This window comes from Rhinatrema bivittatum, chromosome 18 (genome assembly GCF_901001135.1).
Source record: "Rhinatrema bivittatum chromosome 18, aRhiBiv1.1, whole genome shotgun sequence".
Taxonomy (NCBI): domain Eukaryota; kingdom Metazoa; phylum Chordata; class Amphibia; order Gymnophiona; family Rhinatrematidae; genus Rhinatrema; species Rhinatrema bivittatum.
Window position 1 is genome coordinate 8192022 of NC_042632.1, and position 20334 is coordinate 8212355.

Sequence of the window (20334 nt, forward strand, 5' to 3'; positions counted from 1 at the left end):
GCAGACTAGATGGGCCATTTGGTCTTCTTCTGCCGTCATTTCTATGTTTCTATAATTACATGTATAATGTTTCTTCTGGAAAGCTTTTATTTCAATGTAATTTACCTAATTTTTCCAACCACAATATTTTGTTGTGTAAATGTTTAAAAATGCAATAAAAATAAAATTAAGAAAAAAGATTTCAGATTAATTTGTTTTAAGTTCATGGTATGTACACAAAGAATGAGACTTTGCTGTAGCTTCTGAGAACAGCCTGCTGGTGGGCACTGGATATTTGCCGAACTAGACGTTTTCTGCAGCTGCATATGTTAGCATGCACTGGTTCTTTGAGCCTCGGTCTTTTCCATCAATTAACAAGAGAGGGGTCCGTCTAAAGTGCTCAATCATATCAGCCACTGAAGAAAAATTCTGCATCATATAAAAAACAAAAGGAAAATCATTAAAAATCAGACACTTTTTCAAACAAAATCTAGCAATGAGCAGATACCTTCTCTGAACAAGAGGCACTCATATACTTCCTTTCCCTCTATTATTGGGCTGAGGACACACTTTTTTTTCTTTTTTTGGTAAATTGTAATTTATTGCATCAGTAGTCAACATTAACGATAATACTGTCAAATAAATTCAGCAGTTTTCCCGTTGAGAAAAGATTTGTTTACAATAAATTGTTTTCCCAATTCCGAAACAACCCCATCTTGCTCCCTTCAATAATCTAATACATATACCATAAGAACATAAGAAATTGCCATGCTGGGTCAGACCAAGGGTCCATCAAGCCCAGCATCCTGTTTCCAACAGAGGCCAAACCAGGCCACAAGAACCTGGCAATTACCCAAACACTAAGAAGATCCCATGCTACCGATGCAATTAATAGCAGTGGCTATTCCCTAGGTAAACTTGATCAATAGCAGTTAATGGACTTCTCTTTCAATAACTTATCCAAACCTTTTTTGAACCCAGCTACACTAATTGCTCTAACCACATCCTCTGGCAACAAATTCCAGAGCTTTATTGGGCATTGAGTGAAAAAGAATTTTCTCCGATTAGTCTTAAATGCGCTACTTGCTAACTTCATGGAATGCCCCCTAGTCCTTCTATTATTCGAAAGTGTAAATAACCAATTCACATTTACTCGTTCAAGACCTCTATCATATCCCCCCTCAGCCATCTCTTCTCCAAGCTGAACAGCCCTAACCTCTTTAGCCTTTCCTCATAGGGGAGCTGTTCCATCCAACATTAGTAGGTAAACTCTGGTTATAGTTATTCACTTGTAAGCAATTCGTGGAAGAACATAAGAAATTGCCATGCTGGATCAGCCCAAGGGTGCATCAAGCCCAGCATCCTGTTTCCAACAGAGGCCAAAACCAGGCCACAAGAACCTGGCAATTACCCACGTATAGACATAAAAATAAAATATAATAGAAGAATATAATCAGCCTGAATATGGTTTAATCTGAGATATACTGTAGATTCTAGATTATCAGGCGCCAAACACTTTTAAATCCAGGAGATAAACTAATTATTGGAATACTAAACAATAAAGTCTGAATATTCTTCCAGCTCACACATGTTGCCCAAAATGCAGTCTAATTTTGATATAGAGTGTTTCTTTATCGCAGTTAGTTTATATAATGCATAAACATTTTCCAATATCCTTACTATAGTACTCAACAATGGGGGATCACTTGCCCACCATTGATATGCCAGTTCACAACTAGCAGCCAATAAAATCTGTAGAGTCAAAGACCATAAAAGATCTTCATCCTGGATATTAGGGGGTAGATTTTTAAAAACAGCGCGATCGCGTACTTTTGTTTGCGCAGCAGGCGCAAACAAAAGTACGCTGGATTTTATAAGATACGCGTGTAGCCGCGCATATCTTCTAAAATCCTGGATCAGCGCGCACAAGGCTGCCGATTTTGGGCAGCCGGCGCGCACCGAGCCGCGCAGCCTGTCTCCGTTCCCTCCGAGGCCGCTCCGAAATCGGAGCGGCCTCGGAGGGAACTTTCTTTCGCCCTCCCCTCACCTTCCCCTCCCTTCCCCTACCTAACCCACCCCCCCAACCCTATCTAAACCCCCCCCCTACCTTTATCCACGGATTTACGCCTCCCGGAGGGAGACGTAAATCCACGCGCGCCAGCAGGCTGCTGGCGCGCTGAGACTCGACCCGGGGGCAGTTCCGGAGGGCGCGGCCACGCCCTGAAACGCCCTGGGCCGAAACCACGCCCCCGGTCCCGCCCCCGAAACGCCGCACCCCGCCCCCTAAACGCCGCATCATCGGGTCCCGCCCCCCGACATGCCCACGACACGCTCCCTTCCAAAAACCCCGGGACCTACGCACGTCCCGGGGCTCTGCGCGCGCCGGCGGCCTATGGAAAATAGGCGCGCAAGGCCCTGCTCGCGTAAATCCATAAAATCCGCCCATAGGTATACTCAATAGAGCACACATAAATGAAGGAATCAGATCCATATATACTACTTTTTAGCTTATGCTGTATAAAACCACATTTATGTTTCAAACCTATTAACATATTTTATATTTATTTAAACAAACAGCAATATTCAGCAACATGCATTGATTAGAAACTTCTAGAAAAGGGTACACCATGGATTTTCACCCACAAAACCACCCTAATCCACAGTCAAAAGATAGCATCTTTGAGTCTCAGAGGACTGACCTCAAAATGCATTTTCAGACAATATTCAAATAGACTTTCAATTCCCTCCTTTCCCTCTCCCCCATTAACATTTTAAAAACAAAATATATATTCTGTTTATAACAAATCCTGTTCTTAAAATATGTTACTCTGAAGAGCATCTTCCCCCTCCACCAGCCAGTTCCATCCTATGGAATTAACGGCTCGATCCAGTAAGGCCGCGGTAAAAACAGTGAGGTAGTGTCAGGCGCACCCTTCCTCCCCGCACGCACAGTTCTCTTCACTAACTCCCCGATACTCTCCTCTAATCGCATGCAAATGCATGCCGCGGCTGTGAAGCCTTAGGGAAGGGTTATGCCCGCGCAACCCATTTTACTGTATAGGCGCTGTAACAGCGCCTATACAGTAACCTGGGTGCGCTGGTACCTGTCATTTCAAATGACATTTGAAATGACAGGCACCAGGAAGTGTAAAAAAGTTTAAAAAGTGTAAAAAACAAAAAACCTGTGTGTTATATAAAAAAATAAAACAATTTTAAATACCTGTCGGAGGGCCGTGGGTCCAGGCGGCCGGTGGGCGGCGGGCAGCCATCAGCGGCATCCGGTAGTCCCTTCTCCCTTCCTCCCTCCCTCCCCTGCCTGGATGAGCGCCAAAATCGCACGGGCGGGTCGGCAGCGGGGGGGGGGGGGGGGGGGGGGGGGGGCGGCAGCAGGATCCGGGAGCGGCGGGTAGGCAGCAGCGGGGTCCGGGGGCAGGGGCAGCGGCAGCGGGGGGGGGGCGGCAGCAGGATCCGGGAGCGGCGGGTAGGCAGCAGCGGGGTCCGGGGGTGGCAGCGAGATCCGGGGAGCCAGCAGCGGCAGCATGTTCGATCGCGCAGGCAGGTAGGTGGCAAAGTAAAGATGGCCGCCAGCACGGGAAAATCGTGCAATTGGCCGCTGAAGACGTGACGTCACACCCCGTGACGCCAAACGTCGTGACGTCACGTCTTCAGCGGCCAATTGCACGATTTTCCCGTGCAGGCGGCCATCTTTACTTTGCCACCTACCTGCCTGCGCGATCGAACATGCTGCCGCTGCTGGCTCCCCGGATCTCGCTGCCACCCCCGGACCCCGCTGCTGCCTACCCGCCGCTCCCAGCTCCTGCTGCCGCCCCCCCGCTGCCGCTGCCCCGGACCCCCCGGACCCCGCTGCTGCCTACCCGCCGCTCCCGGATCCTGCTGCCGCCCCCCCCCCCCCCCGCTGCCGACCCGCCCGTGCGATTTTGGCGCTCATCCAGGCAGGGGAGGGAGGGAGGGAGGGAGAAGGGACTACCGGATGCCGCTGATGGCTGCCCGCCGCCCACCGGCCGCCTGGACCCACGGCCCTCCGACAGGTATTTAAAATTGTTTTATTTTTTTATATAACACACAGGTTTTTTGTTTTTTACACTTTTTACACTTACCATAGCAGGCCCGAGCCTTGCTACTTTTTCGTTTGTTTTTTTTTGCCCTGGTCCCGTCCGGTCTCCTGCAGCCCCGTCCGGTCCGGACGGGGCTGCAGGAGACCGGACGGGACCAGGGCGGGTAAGCAATGTTTTTACCCTACACTACACTAACTCCTACTAGGGGGAGGCGGTAAACTAGCAGGTTAAGGCCGCGGCAGAACAGCGGGTTACGGAGGAGATAATATCAGCGCCCGTTACAGTATCGCAGGGGAATAGCTAATTCCTTCATTATACAGCTTTTTCGTTCATTTACATGCCGGGTGCGGAAAGGGTTATGCGTCTGTTTTCAGAAGCGATACGGACGCGTGAAACTGGACACTGTATCGCCGAACTGCCTTGCGCGCCCGAATTGTGCGCTACGAGCACGTTACAGACGGGCAATCCTCGAGCGGACGATACTGGATCGAGCTGTAAGTTTCCCGTCAATAGCAGGGCTGAATTAGCCATGCTGCCATGGGACTGTCAATCAGGCGTCGGAGACAGAGCTTTCTCAAAGCTAACACAGAGCTTAGCTCTATGCGGCTGTGTGTGTGTTCTCATGCAGGAAGGCAGATTCTCCTCAGTCTGTTTTTTTCACGCGTGGGAACGCACTCAGAGTTTCATCCCTCCTCAGTGAACAACATATCTTGCAAGGTCCTCCTGTAATGTATCAGGAGGACCTTGCAAGACTTAAAGATTGGGCATCCAAATGGCAGATGAAATTTAATGTGGACAAGTGCAAGGTGTTGCATATAGGGAAAAATAACCATTGCTGTAGTTACACAATGTTAGGTTTCATATTAGGAGCTATCACCCAGGAAAAAGATCTAGGCATCATAGTGGATAATACTTTAAAATTGTCGGCTCAGTGTTCTGCAGCAGTCAAAAAAGCAAATAGAATGTTAGGAATTATTAAGAAGGGAATGGTTAATAGAACTGAAAATGTCATAATGCCTCTATATCGATCCATGGTGAGACCACACCTTGAATACTGTGTACAATTCTGGTTGCCGCATCTCAAAAAAGATATAGTTGCGATGGAGAAGGTACAGAGAAGGGCAACCAAAATGATAAAGGAGATGGAACAGCTTCCCTATGAGGAAAGGCTGAAGAGGTTAGGGCTGTTCAGGTTGGAGAAGAGATGGCTGAGGGGGGATATGATAGAGGTCTTTAAGATCATGAGAGGTCTTGAATGACTAGATGTGACTCAGTTATTTTCACTTTCGAATAATAGAAGGATTGGGGGCATTCCATGAAGTTAGCAAGCAGCACATTTAAGACTAATCGGAGAAAATTCTTTTTCACTCAACGCACAATAAAGCTCTGGAATTTGTTGCCAGAGGATGTGGTTAGTGCAGTTAGTGTAGCTGGGTTGAAAAAAGGTTTGGATAAGTTCTTGGAGGAGAAGTCCATTAATGGCTATTAATCAATTTTACTTAGGAATAGCCACTGCTAATAATTGCATCAGTAGCATGGGATCTTCTTAGTGTTTGGGTAATTGCCAGGTTCTTGTGGCCTGGTTTTGGCCTCTGTTGGAAACAGGATGCTGGGCTTGATGGACCCTTGTTCTGACCCAGCATGGCAATTTCTTATGTTCTTATGTTCTTATCTTTTGAAAAGTGTTTAAAAATAGAAGAACTTGAAAAGAAAATAATCAAGAGTATCAGCGCCTCAAAGATGCCCCGACCGTCCGGTTTTAAACCTTGTAAATACAGTAAGATAATGTCAATTACCGACGGGCATGAGGCCTGCTATGTGTGTCTAGGCCCCAACCATGATACTTCAAACTGCAGACACTGTGGGCGCATGTTGCCACGAGCACAGCACCAAAGTTGTTAAAAATAGAGAAATTAAAAATCTCTCTTGCCGGCTCTTAAGTGCTCCCGTCTGAAGCTCATTCTTCTCCAGGGCCGAGGCCGCAGTCTGCACCCATGATTAGAAGAGCAGCCTCCTTAGAACCGGGCTCTTCCAAAGTACCCCAAAAACATAGAAAAAAGGGGGAAAAATCAAGACACCAACACAGGGACTTGGAGGACTCCCTGTCTGCGTCGATGCCAAGGCCGGGCACATTGGGAAGCGCTGAATGCATCGAGGCGGCACCGTCGTTGCAAGTGCGTCTGAAGTGCCAATCGATGCATTCGAAGCATCCTTCGAAGCGTCGAGCGGATCAGCCACCCATGCCTTGGTCAATGCAAACTTGAAACATGCGTCGAAAAGAACACAGGATGCACGCTCAATGCAAATTCCGACGCAAGGTGTGTCCATAATACCGACGCAGGCTTCGCACACGACGCAAGTTATGGTGCAGAAGCCGGTGCACACATCAACGCAAGTGCCGATGCGAACTGCGAAGCAAATTATACCGCGACCTAAGACACTTATATCAACACTTCAACCGAAGCATTCTTCGACAACAACCTTGAAGCATTTGCCTACCCAACCAACAAAACATTCTATGACGAATAAGATACAAGCACAAGTCCATGCTTCACCGGCACCTTCCCAGAAAGTTGCCACCAAAACCACTTTCCAGACACAGTCCAAGCCTTCGGAGCCAGAGGAACTTACTCCACCCTTGCACTGAGAAGGATCTTCCCATATTCAAGACCCTCACAATCCTGAATCCCCTTTGGACTCAGAAGATGACTGGATAGGGGTTTCTTCTTATTCTCCTTCATCATCCTCTTCATGTCAGGTGTTCTCAGACCTGTCTTCCATTTCTAGACAGAAATGCGCTTCACCTCAATTATAAGAACTCTTGACGAAACGCAAGAGAGTTGAATCTACTCAAGAACTACACAAACACCAACCTGCACCACCAGATACTGACATTCTGCTGGCAGCAGTTCCACATCATACCCAATGCACAAAGATTCCAGAAGGAACTCAGGAAGCTATCGTCCAGTTATCATCAGTTTTTTCAGGTTTCTTAGCCTCCTTACAGATGGGTTACCTCAACCCTCCACAAGTTCCAGTCAGCCCTGATAGGCAATCATTATATCTACCACAGCTTTCACCAGATGTATCAGTAATGCTTCTTCAACCATCTCCAACCAAAGAGCCTTCATTGTTGCTTCAACAACTCCCCCAGCCTGAGTTACCTGGGCCATCCAACGCACCCCCATTGCCAGAACATCCAGAATCTATTCTGTCATCTCCAGGCTCCTCTACGGGGTATCCCTCTGACCCGACAGAAGGTCCCCAAAAACCTTATTCTCCGCCATAAGACCTGGCATATCCAAAATGTATTGACAAAGTAGGGTCACGTCTCAATGTGGAGGTCCATAAATTGTCAGACCCGAGATCAGAAATGATGGGACTCTTGAAAATCTTTGATCTCACATCAGACCCATCAGTGCTCCCATCCCATCAGGTTTTAAACTCAATACTGGAAAAATCATGGGAGACACCATACTCAATCACACCAGTCTCTAGAAAAATGGACATAAAGTACAGAATGTAACAATCCACATTCTATTCATCAACTCAGTTACCTCACACATCCATAGTAGTGAAATCAGTCATGCAACGTGCCAAAAAATCAAGATTGCATTCCAGTACACACCTTGGAAGAGACAATAAATACCTAGATTTTGGTAGAAAGATATTCCAATCATCGATGTTGGTAGCGAGAATACATCAACATCAATTCTACATCATACAATACTTGCATGAATCATTGCAACAGTTAAAAGTTTTCCTTCTGGATATGGATAACACAACACCACCACCACAGCCTTTACAGGACATGGAAGAAGGCATTCGTCATCTTCTGAGGACAGCATATGAAGGATTCAAAATGTCTTCAAGAGCCTCAGCGTCCGCTATAGCAGCTAGATGTCTAGCTTGGCTCCAATCTAGCACTATAAGAGAGGACGTTTATGACAAACTTGCAAATCTCCTGTGCAGAGGAGATAACCTTTTTGGAAATCGTCTCCAAGAAACAGTAGCTCAATTAAAAGAGCAAAATGTAGCTGTTCAAGCCCTGACATCTTCTCACACGTATGGAACATTCTCTCGATGCTATTTTGCACCTGATTGGAGAGCTTCCTATCACAAATGGCCATTCAGGAATTTCCCGTCTTATAGACCACCTCCTTATCCTCTACTACCACGGCAATCCTCCCAACAACAGCAACGGCATAGGAGGCCATGCACTCAGCATCCACAGAGTCAACCAGTAGCTACTACTGCCAAAAATACAACCTCTTTAACTTCAATCAGGCCACCACCCCCCACGGTGGTGGGATGATGGATTATGCAATTCTCTCAAGCCTGGTCAAACATAACAAACAATCGCTGGGTTCTAGAAATCGTCCACCAGGGCTATCAACTACACTTCCTATCCAGACCTTCTCTACCACATTCCATCCTAAGCACAGCATGTGCGCCAATCATCTTCAGTTTGCCAAAGAGCTATCAACCCTTCAACATCAACAGGCAATTCAAGTCCTACCTTCGAACCTACATGATACGGGGTTTTATTCCCCATATTTCTTAATTCCCAAGAAATCAGGAGGACTTCGAACAATTCTGGACTTACGCGAGTTAAACAAACATCTGGTCACAGAAAAATTCAAGATGGTCTCCCTAAAAATAATCCTTCCTCTTCTTCAACCCAACGATTGGATGTGCTCACTAGACGTGAAGGATGCTTTCACGCATATCCCAATGCACCCCTCTTCATGGCACTACCTTTGTTTCCAATACAAGAAACATCATTACCAATACAAGGTGCTGCCTTTCGGACTCTCAGCAGCCCCTCGTGCATTCACAAAGTGCATGGCAGAGGTGGTGGCCCACCTAAGAAAGCAGGGAATCCAAATATTTCCCTATCTAGATGACTGGTTAATAGTAGCATCAAATTGATTAACTCTACTAAACCACCTGCAACAGACTACATGTTGCAGGTGGTCTACAAGAACTAGGCCTCAATAAATTATGAAAAGTCAAACCTACAACCGTCCTGAACTCTACAATTTATATGAGCATGGTTAGACACAACAAAAAGCAGAGTTTTTCTTCCCAAAGACTGAAGGATCTTGCTACAAACTCAAATGAGTCAACTACGGTCAACGACACAACCAACAGCCAACCAACAGTACTGGGACATATGGTGGCAGCCATACACATGGTGCCAAACACCCGCCTTCACATTCGCCGACTCTAATGGGGACTAAAGCACCAATGGTTACAACACTTTGTTGCACAGAATCAACTTGACTCCAGGTATGATCGCAGATCTGACTTGGTGGTTACGGCCACAGGTGCTTCACAAAGGAGCACTGTTCACAATGCCGCCTCACAACATAGTTCTCACAACAGTCGCTTCCCACAAAATATGGGGAGCTCACCTCAACCAGCTCCAAACACAGGGCCTATGGACCACTCACGAACAATCTTATCAAATCAACCTTCTCAAACTCAGAGCGATTTGATATGCCTTCAAAACCGCTCAGGCAAATTTGCAGGGAAAAAGAGTCATAGTATACACAGCCAACCAAGTGGCCATGTTTTATATCAACAAACAAGGAGGGTCAGGTTCATGGATACTTTGCTGGGAAGCACTGCTCATCTGGGATTGGGCGACTCATCATTCAATCCATCTACAAGCAACTTATCTGCCAGGAATAGCCAATACACGTGCCGACAAATTAAGTCGAATATTTCACCCTCATGAATGGTCATTGCACCAACAGGTGGCAAATGACATTTTCGATCAATGGGGCACACCATCCATAGATCTCTTTGCCACCGAACAGAACGCGAAAGTACCTCAGTTCTTCTCTCTGTTTCCCAGTCCTCTCCGCAAGGCTCTGGATGCCTTCTTATTCCCATGCTCAGGAAGCCTAATGTATGCCTTCCCTCCAATTCTGCTGATATCGCGCACGATCCAAAAATGCATAGCCAACACAGCTGACCTGATCCTAATTGCCCCAGCATGGCCCAGGCAACCTTGGTACGCATACGTCCTCCGCCTTTCAATCAATCCACCCATCCCATTGGGTCAAGCAGATGGCCTGCTATCCCAAGAACAGAGAGCCCTACTCCACCCAATGCAAGACTCCCTCCACCTGACAGCGTAGAGATTGAACGGGTGTTACTGAATGATCAGGGCCTATCCACTGAAAGACAAAACATTTTGCTAGCAGCAAGAAAACCATCCACTAGGAAAGCCTACCAGCAAAAATGGAAGCAATATGAGTCATGGTGTGCAACTAATCATTACGATCCTTTAGATTGTGCTCCAACTGTGCTACTGGATTACCTATTCACCTTATACTAGCGACCACATCCGTCCGCGTACACCTCAGTGCTATCACAGCCTACCATAGGCCACTCCACTACCAGCCAGTATCAACACTCATTGGTTTCTAGGTTTATTAGGGGCCTCTATCATCTCTGACCCCCAATATCAAAACCTCCAGTAGCCTGGAATCTTCAGTGTTAGAGCAGCTCATGCTCCCTCCATTCGACCCATTAGACTCTTCACACATGAAATACCTAGTCTCTGTGACCTCAGCTCGTCGAGTCAGTGAACTACAAGCACTAGTTCATTATGAGCCTTACCTTCACTTCTTCTACCACAAGGCGGTTCTATGGACTCACCCATCCTTCCTTCCAAAAGTGGTCTCAGTGTTTCACATCAATCAATCCATAGAACTCCCTACATATTGGACTCTGAGACATTCAGGTTAAAGCACCGTCCTTAAGTTTTTAACTTGTACACTCTATGGTAAAATTCCTTTTACCGGCCTTTCTTCTTTCCAGCTGATTGCAAGCTTCCAAGTTCTCTCCCCCTGTTGATTGTAACTTTGACTTATTCCTACTTACTGTTATCTTTCGTTTACGTGAATTTGTTACTCTAGTTTTTCCCTTTGTTAAATTGTAAACCGATCCGATATGGTAATTTACTATGAAGGTCGGTATAAAAAACTGTTAAATAAATAAATAATAAATATTTTCCAAAACCACACAACAATGACCGGGAGAAGCTACTCCACACCCTAGACTATAATAGGGCACTAGCTAATTATAAGATAAGGACTCACTCTAATTCAAAACCATCCCAGCTATTCCTCTCCTTTAACCCAAATGCCCCTGGCCTTCCAGTGGCGAAATGAACAAACTCAAGCTGGATAACACAATGCATTCAATTTTGCTACAATAAAGGAAACATAAAACTGGAAGGAAAACCAAATGCTCATCAACTTAGAGCACTCTCCACATCCTTGGCCCACTTACGTCAGTTGTGGGCCTTTACAGAAGTCAATTGGCCACCAATTGACTTCTGTAAAGGGGCCACCTGGTCTTCTCTACATACGTTCACCTCCCATTACTGCTTGGACCAACAAACATCTCAAGACGCAAAGCTAGGACTAGCAGTCTTCTACCTTAAATTCAAAACTCTAGACTTGGCTGTCCACGCCGCATAAGTCATGCAAAAAAGAAAAAAACAAAAAACATATACATATAGATTTTTAGCGTGATTGGGAGCTTGGGACAGCATGGCTAATTCAACCCTGCTATCGACGGGAAAAAGCAAGTTTGCTTACCGTAAATGGTGTTTCCGTAGATAGCAGGATGAATTAGCCATGCTGACCCACTCATCTCCCCGGACATCCTGAACTCTTACTGCTTCAATACAGACTGAGGAGAATCTGCCTTCCTGCGCAGGAACACACACGCAGCCGCACAGATCAAAGCTCTGTGTTAGCTTTGAGAGAGCTCCGCCTCTGACGCCTGATTGACAGTCCCATGACAGCATGGCTAATTCATCCGTTTACGGTAAGCAAACTTGCTTTTCTCTCAAAGTTTTTTTTTTTATTTTTTTTAGAAGGACTGGGGCTTTTCAGGCTAATGAAAATAGGTACTTTAATGCCCATAGTTTGGGGTGAGAATTATATTTGAGAAGACTTGCACACAAGGCATTGGAGACCTCCTTCGAATTCTGAAACACTAAGCAGGCCTTTTCCGAACGGATGGTGACATGGTCAGTGTGTAAGAATTATACAGTACCTCTTTTCCTCGAAGTCCAGTTCCTAGTAAGTAAATATCCTCCCTTTCATCATAGCGGATCTGGATGTTGTAGACTTTATTTTTATATAAAACCATCAGTACAAAAGGGTGAGACACACTGCGTTTAGAGCTGTCCCTCACCAGGAAGGTGCCATCCTAAAAAGCACACAGAAGGATAAGTCATATTTCTCTTTTGCATCATATCAGTAAAAATTTTATTTGCAAGCATGGTGTTAACTACAAGTTGGGTTCTAAATGGTTAGGCTCTGGATAATTGCAGGGTAACTTGAGATGTAATGTGTCCATGCAATACTTTCATCACCTAGCTAGCATCAGGAAGGGATCAATCAACTGACATAAAATGTATTTTTCTAGACCATTTTCAACTTGGAACAGGCCTTACAGATGTTGAAGACACCTCATCCGATAAAAGCCAATTATGCAGAACATTAATGTGTGCTGTACAACATAAAAACATAAGAACATTCATACTGGGTCAGGAACAAGGGTCCATCAAGCCCAGCATCCTTTTCCAACAGTGGCCAATCCAGGCCATAAGAACCTGGCAAGTACCCAAAAACTAAGTCTAACCCATGCTACTGTTGCTAGTAATAGCAGTGGCTATTTTCTAAGTCAACTTAATTAATAGCAGGTAATGCTATTATATTCATATATTATATATATATAATATATATATTATATATATATATATATATATATAATATATATATAATATATATCATATATTCATTTCCAAGTTATTCTTCCTGTTCTCTGTAAGACATTTGCTTGTCACTGTTATTGTTCAAAATGTAAACCGAATTGATCAATAATTCTGTTATTGGAAAGTCGGTATAGAAAAAACTTTAAATAAATAAATAAATAAATAATGGACTTCTCCAAGAACTTATCCAATCCTTTTTTAAACCCAGCTACACTAACTGCACTAACCACATCCCCTGGCAACAAATTCCAGAGTTTAATTGTGCATTGAGTGAAAAAGAACTTTCTTCGATTAGTTTTACATGTGCCACATGCTAACGTCATGGAGTGCCCCCTAGTCCTTCTATTATCCGAAAGAGTAAATAACCAATTCACATGTATCCGCCTTGCTTTGTCCCTCCCAGGGCCTCCTTAGGTACGCGTGTCAATTCTTGAAGGGAAAAGCCTTGCAGTGCCCTTGGATGATGTTATTTATTTATTTATTTTATTTATAACTTTTTTTATACCGAAGTTCAGGTAACAGAATTACTTATCATTCCGGTTTACATTATAACAAGTAGAAAACAATGACAACATATGTCTTACAATGAACAAGGGAGTGAACAACTTGGATAATATAACATAACATAACTAGGAACAGTAGCAATATGCACTATTAGAACGAGACTAGCACATGGGGAGGGAGGTTTGCTAATGGGGGGGAAGGGGGAAGGAAGATTGTTCGTGGAGGGGGGGAGGAGGGAGAAATTTCTTATTGATGAGTAAAGACATGAGCATAGGTTCTGGACGTCAAAGGTATGAAAACAGTCTATGGGAGCTGTGGAAGACTAAGTAAGTTAAGGGAATGCTTGACCGAATAGCCATGTCTTGAGTCTTTTTTTGAACGTATTGGGGCAATGTATCAGCCTTAGCTCCGGAGGAAGCAGATTCCACTGTTTGGGGCCTGCTGTGGATAGAGCTCTTTTACTTAAAGATGTTTTCATGGGAGGTGCATGTAGAGTTCCTCTTTGTGCTAATCTTAGCGGTCGGGAAGACGTGTGAAGCTGAAGAGGGATTCTGAGGTCCAGTGGAGTGTTGTTGAAGTTTAAACAGGATTCGAGATTTGACTGGGAGCCAGTGGAGCTTCTTTAGAATTGGTGTTATATGATCTCTTTTGTTGGATTTAGTGAGACACCTTGCTGTAGCGTTCTGTAACAGTTGAAGAGGCTTTAGGGTGTAGACTGGGAGACCGTGAAGCAGTGAATTACAGTAGTCCATTTTCGAGAAGATGATGGATTGTAACACTGACCTGAAATCGTGAAAATGAAGGAGGGGTCGAAGCCTTTTTAGAACTTGGAGTTTGTAGTAGCACTCTTTAACCGTAGTGTTGATGAAATCAGAAAAGCTCAGATGGTTATCCATGACCACCCCAAGGTTTCTGACCCGTGGGGAGAGAACTGGGAGCGGCGTAAGGTGAGAGCTATTCAATGGAAGGTGAGCTATTCAATGGAAGGTTATCAGGCCCTGAGTACTTAAGGGCTGCTCAGACTGCCTATCGGTGCCTCAGCCACAGGTCTTCCTGCTCCTGCAGTTCCTGTTGTTCTAATGCTCCTATTCCTGCATCCCAGCCTTGTCTCCCACCCTTCCTTGTTCCAGCTTCGTCCAGTCTTGCTTTCCCCGGCTGTCTCATCTAGCCTTGCCTCTTCCCTGCCTAATCCTGTCTTGTCTCCACTCTCATCTTGATCTTCTGGTATGGATCTTGGACTTGGACCTTGACCATCCTCTTGCTTGCTGTCTGGACCTGACCTTCGCTTTGGACTCTGACCTTGCCTCGTCTTCTGTCTGTCCTGACCTCTGACCTGTCTCCGGTAATTCCTTGTCTGCCACCATCCCTAACCCTGGCTTGGACCTGGATTCTTGACCTACCACCCTCGGGATCCACCTAATTCCTGCCTGCCACCAGAACACAAGGGTTCAATCTGTCAGGGATGTAGCTGGTACAGGTGAAGCTCCAGTCTGTCCCACTTCAGGGCGCTTTCTCGAGCTGTCAGCATGGGCCTAGTAGCTGCACCTGTTAGACTGTGCTAACCACGCTACAGCACAAAGGGCTCACAATCATAACACATCACATATACTAAAAGAAAGGCATCGATTACCTGGATTATTATGACTTATTTATAGCAGTTGAGCAGTGCAAACCTCTTATGCTTACAAAAAGGGTTTTATACATCACTCCAATGTAAAAACTACAAAACGAGCTGAGCCACATTCAGATGAAAAGAACCTCAGGAGGGCCATGCAATATTTTGCATAAAATGGTTATGTCATCAATGCTATTTTGTTTCCATTAGCTGGTCTGAATAGCTAGAGTATAGCTTTCACTGTATGTGCATTTTGCTTGTGTGATACCTGGTTTATCTTCATAAGAGCTTCTTCTGCTTCTGGTCTGTTAACCTCACCAGTGTACCATTTCTGCTGTGGCAAACACTGTATGGATGAAAAGTCTATTAACTTGTGTAACATTAACAAAGGTAGCAAAATTAATTAAAGTACAGCACTTTATAATCAAATTCCTTTATCTGAAAAATTTCATATAGAAAAAATGATGATGTTCTATTCTTTGTCAACAAGCACACATGAATCAGCCATAATGCATAAGTGATGTCATCCGATTGTGTTGACATGGACCCAGCGCTAATTGCTCAGAAAAGTTTTCCACATGCACATGCTGACTCATGAGCCTCTCAGTCTTTTCTTGTCTGAATTACCACATGGATGTATTCTCAGTTTCTCAATTATTTATCTATTTACTTATTTATTTATTTTTGTATACCAATATTCCTGGGAAATCATGCCGGTTCAGATGGAAATAAAATTCATAAAACAACAGCAATAGTAAAGAATATGTTGCGCTTCCCGGCCTCGTTGGCTCCGCTACGGGGCCAGCTTACCTGGTGCGACCCTCCACCAGCGCGGCCTCAAGTTTCTGCACTGTCCAACCGCGTCCTCCATGGGTGCACCCGGCCCCCTCACGGCCCTCGGCATCGCAGCTCTCCTCGCGCCGGGTCTCAGCGTCCTCCTCGGCATCGGCCCCTCCCCCCCTAGTGTGCGCGTGCGTGCAGCTCAGCTTTTAAAGACCCAAGCGCAGGAAGACCTTGGGTGGCACCCGATTCTGATGTCACTCATGCAAGGTATTTATACACCAGCCCAGCCTCTAGCTCGGGGCCTTGGCAATCGGGTCGTACACTCCGGTGTCTCTAGTTTGCCTCCTGTTCCAGCGTCTCCTGTGTCTCCTGTTCCAGCGTCTCTTCATCCCTGGTAGTACACTTCGAACTGATCTCATAGTACTGACCTTTGCCTGTTCTCTGACTACTCTGCTCGCTGCGTGACCTGACCTCTGCCTGGAACTCCGACTACGCTTGACTACTACATGGAACTTGACCTTCGGCTTGACCTAACTACACCTGGATTGACCTCTGTTACCGACCCTTCTTTGGCTGACCATTCTGAACTGATACTCTGGCCTTGATCCTCGCCATACACTCGGACACTCTCTTCTGTCCTCCTGGAACCGGCTGCTTCTTCGTGAAGACGAAGGATGGCAGTCTACGTCCTTGTAGTGACTACCATGGGCTAAACGCCGTAACACGCAAGGATCGTCATCCTCTATCACTCATCAGCAAACTCTTTGTTCATCTCCAAGGAGCCCTCTCCAAGCTAGACCTCTGAGGAGCATACAGTCTCGTAAGGATCCAGCCAGAGGACATTTGGAAGACCGCTTTCAATACCAGAGACAGCCACTACGAGCATGTAGTGGTGCCCTTCGGACTGTAATGCCCCTGCAGTCTTTCATTGCTTGTTGAATGAGATCTTTCGGGACCTACTATACTCATTCGTTGTATATCTACATGATATTCTGATCTTTTCCAAGGATCTGAAATCACACCGTTCCCATGTTCAGACAGTCCTTCAAAGACTCAGGGACAACAGTCTCTATGCGAAACTAGAGAAGTGTATCTTCAAACAGACTCATCTTCCGTTTCTGGGGTACATTATTTCCAATCGTGGTTTTACCTTGGACCCTGAAAAGCGTCAAGGAATCCGAGATTGGTCTCAACCTGTAGGCTTCCGCGCCCTACAGAGGTTTCTTGGATTTACAAACTATTACAGGAACTTCATCGCTTATTACTCCACATTAGCTGCTCCACCCACTGCCATGACTAGGAAGGGTAGTAACCACAACAAATGGAGTCCCAAGGCTCAATCCACCTTCCATGCCTTAAAAGAGGCCTTCTGCACTGGACCTTGCCTCCATCACCCAGATCCTAACCGCCCCTTCGTCGTCGAAGTCGACGCCTCCGCCATTGGGGCAGGGGCAGTTCTGAGCTAGTATTCCTCCAAAGAAGTCTTAGTTCCCTGCTCCTTCTTTTCGCACAAATTTTCACCTGCAGAGAAAAATGATACAATCGGGGACCGTGAATGTCTACCAGTGAAGTTAGCACTTCAAGAGTGGCGCCCCTAGTTAGAAGGCACACAGCATAAATTCACGATCTTTACAGATCACAAAAATCTTGAGCACTTGAAGGAAGCTCAGTTGTTGAATCCCCGACAGGCCCGCTGGGCATTTTTCTTTGAGCGCTTCCATTTCGAACTTCATTACCATCCTGCAGCCAAGAATACTCGAGCGGACGCTCTATCCCCCTCTCTTGAACCTGAGAACACGTCTGACACCCTTAGGCACATCATCGACCCAGCTTGCATAACCCTCGCAGTCACCAACACCTGTTCCAGTGGGGAAGTTGGTGGTCCCATGCCACCTCTGCGAACGCATCCTTCGCTGGGTTCATGACTCGAAGTTGGCCAGCCATCCTGGTCGGGCTCGGACCCTGGAAATGCTAAAAAGATACTATTGGTGGCCTAACATGGTCAAGGACTCTCGCAACTATGTGGACTCTTGTCCCATATGTGCACAACAGAATCCCCTGACTGGCCATCCATGGGGACTCCTCCAGCCTCTCCCAGCACCAACAGAACCCTGGTCAAGTATCTCCACCGACTTCATCACAGATCTACCTCCATCCAAGGGCCACCCGGTCATCTGGGTCATTATTGACTAATTCTCGAAATTGGGGCACTTCATCCCACAACAGAACCTCCCCTCAGCTCCTGAACTGGCTAAGCTCTTCCTCAAACACATCTTCCGCCTACACGGGCTACCTAAAGAGATCATCTCGGACTGAGGTCTGCAGTTTGTCGCCAAGTATTGGACATCATTGTGCAAGAAATTTGAAATCACTCTGAATTTGACGTCGGCTTATCACCCCCAGGTGAACGGCCAAGCAGAAAGAACAAATAGGTCCTTAAAGACTTTCTTCCATTCTTACTTTAATGACAGACAGGACAACTGGTCCAATCTATTACCCTGGGCTGAGCTATCACACAATACTCATGTCGCCTCCGCCATTGATGTATCACCCTTCTCCGTGGCATTCGGTTGCCAGCCATGTCTGCCTCTACCAGTACCGCTCTCAGTACCTTCACCTGCGGCCCAGTCGATAAGACATTTATGGAACCAAATAAAGGAAAGGCTGGGCCAGGCCGCCGAACGAGCTAAGCGCTCTACTGACGAGCATCGTCGACTGCACCCTTGTTCCGGCCTGGCCAGAAGGTCTAGCTAAGCACCAAGCACATCAGGCTGAGACTCCCTTCTCAGCGACTCACCCCCAGGTTTATTGGATCATTTCCAGTAATTCGACGCATTGGTGCCGTGACCTATCAACTACGACTCCCTGAATCCATGGGCATCCACAACATCTTTCACGTTTCCCTGCTAAAACCTTTGGTATTGTCTTGGACCTCTCAAAGAGCTCCCGCTTCCACTCAACTTGAGGCTGAACCTGAAGACGTACTCCAAGTCAAGGAGGTATTGAACATCCGCTGATACAGAGGCCATTGGGAATACCTCCTGTCGTGGGAGGGCTTGGGACCGGAGGAGAACTCCTGGGAGCCCTCCCATCAAATCTACGACAAGAACCTCCTTGCTGAATTCCATCGTCTCTATCCTGAGAAGCCCAGTACGGTAAGGGGGAGGCCTAGAAGGGGGGTACTATTGTGCTTCCCAGCCGCGTTGGCTCCGCGATCGGGCCCACTTAACTGGCACAACCCTCCACCAACACGGCCTCAAGTTCCTGCACTGTCTGACCGTGTCCTTCACGGGCTTCTCTGGCTCCCTCACGGCCCTCGGCAACGCAGCTCTCCTCGCACCAGGGCTCGGCGTCCTCCTCGGCGTCGGCCCCACCCCCCTAGCGTGCGCGGAGCTCAGCTGAATTTAAAGACCCAAGCGCGGGAAGACCTCGGGCGGTGCCTGATTCTGACATCACTATACCAGCCCGGCTCTAGCTCGGGGCCTTGGCAATCGGGTTGTACACTCCGGTGTCTCTAGTTTGCCTTCCTGCGTTCCAGTATCTTTGCTCCTGTGTCTCCTGTTCCAGTCTCTCTGTTTCATCATCTCCTGTTCCTTCGTCTCTCCATCCCTGGTAGTAACCTTCAGACTGATCTCTTGGTCCTGACCTTTGCCTGTTCTCTGACTGCTCGCTGCCTGACCTGACCTCTGCCTGGAACTCAGACTACTCTTGACTGCCACGTGGAACGTGACCTTCGGCTTGACCTGACTATGCCTGGATTGACCTCTGTTACCGACCCTGCTTTGGCTGACCATTCTGAACTGATACTCTAGCCTTGATCCTTGCCATACACTCGGGCACTCTCATCTGGCCTCCTGTGACATCTGGTCTTGCCTGTCTGGACATCGACCGCGCACCCTTGCTCATGGTGGGCACTCCCTTGAATTTTCTCTCTAGGAGACCCTGCGAGGCCCACCTAAGACTAGGCGGCCTGGGTTACCAAGGGCTCAACCTGAGGGAACACCGGGTTGCTATTGGCGAAGCTCCAGCTAGCCTCTGTCTCCTCCTGTGCTCCGCCTCCTGGTGGCAGGCACTCTCCGGGTCCAACCGGAGGGCCGTACCAATCCTGCACCAGACCAAGGGTCCACTCCCAGCGCAACAGAATAACATCACCAATGCCACGTACAAAATAAATTACATAACTTAATAAAAATGCAGAAAATAAAACAAGGAAATGGAATAAAACATGTAATATAAAAAATCTTGATTCATAAAAATATTCATAACTTAATAAAACTGCGGTAAATAAAACAGAGGAATGAAATGTAATGTAAATTATCAGTTCATAAAACAAGGCATGAGAAGGCATACTAATAAAAAAGAAAAACCTATTGGGACTGGTAGAACCATATGTGGACAGGGATGGGCATCAGGTGACCCACACCATCAGAACCTTTTTCATGTATGTGGGACCAGCCAGTTGGATCCCTTCTCCTGTGGCCTAAGGCATTTGGTTCAGTATCTATTCTTGATATGTCATTTTTGCTCAGCATAGGCCTGCTGGAAGAGCCAGATGTTTAGGTTCTTCCTGA

The 20334-nt window shown here is 46.5% G+C and overlaps 1 protein-coding gene across 2 annotated transcripts in view; it reads right to left on the reverse strand.

Annotated features, from left to right (window-relative positions):
• Positions 1–69: 69 nt before the first annotated feature.
• LCP2 (lymphocyte cytosolic protein 2) overlaps positions 70–20334 on the reverse strand; it is a 326171-nt gene continuing 305906 nt past the window's right edge. For both annotated transcript variants that reach the window (XM_029583581.1, XM_029583580.1), the window contains exons 19-21: positions 15249–15326; positions 12138–12293; positions 70–408 (exon numbers count right to left, since the gene is read on the reverse strand). In XM_029583581.1, coding sequence (XP_029439441.1) covers positions 283–408; positions 12138–12293; positions 15249–15326 — 360 coding nt within the window. In that variant the 3' untranslated portion in view covers positions 70–282. The remainder of the gene's footprint in view (positions 409–12137; positions 12294–15248; positions 15327–20334) is intronic.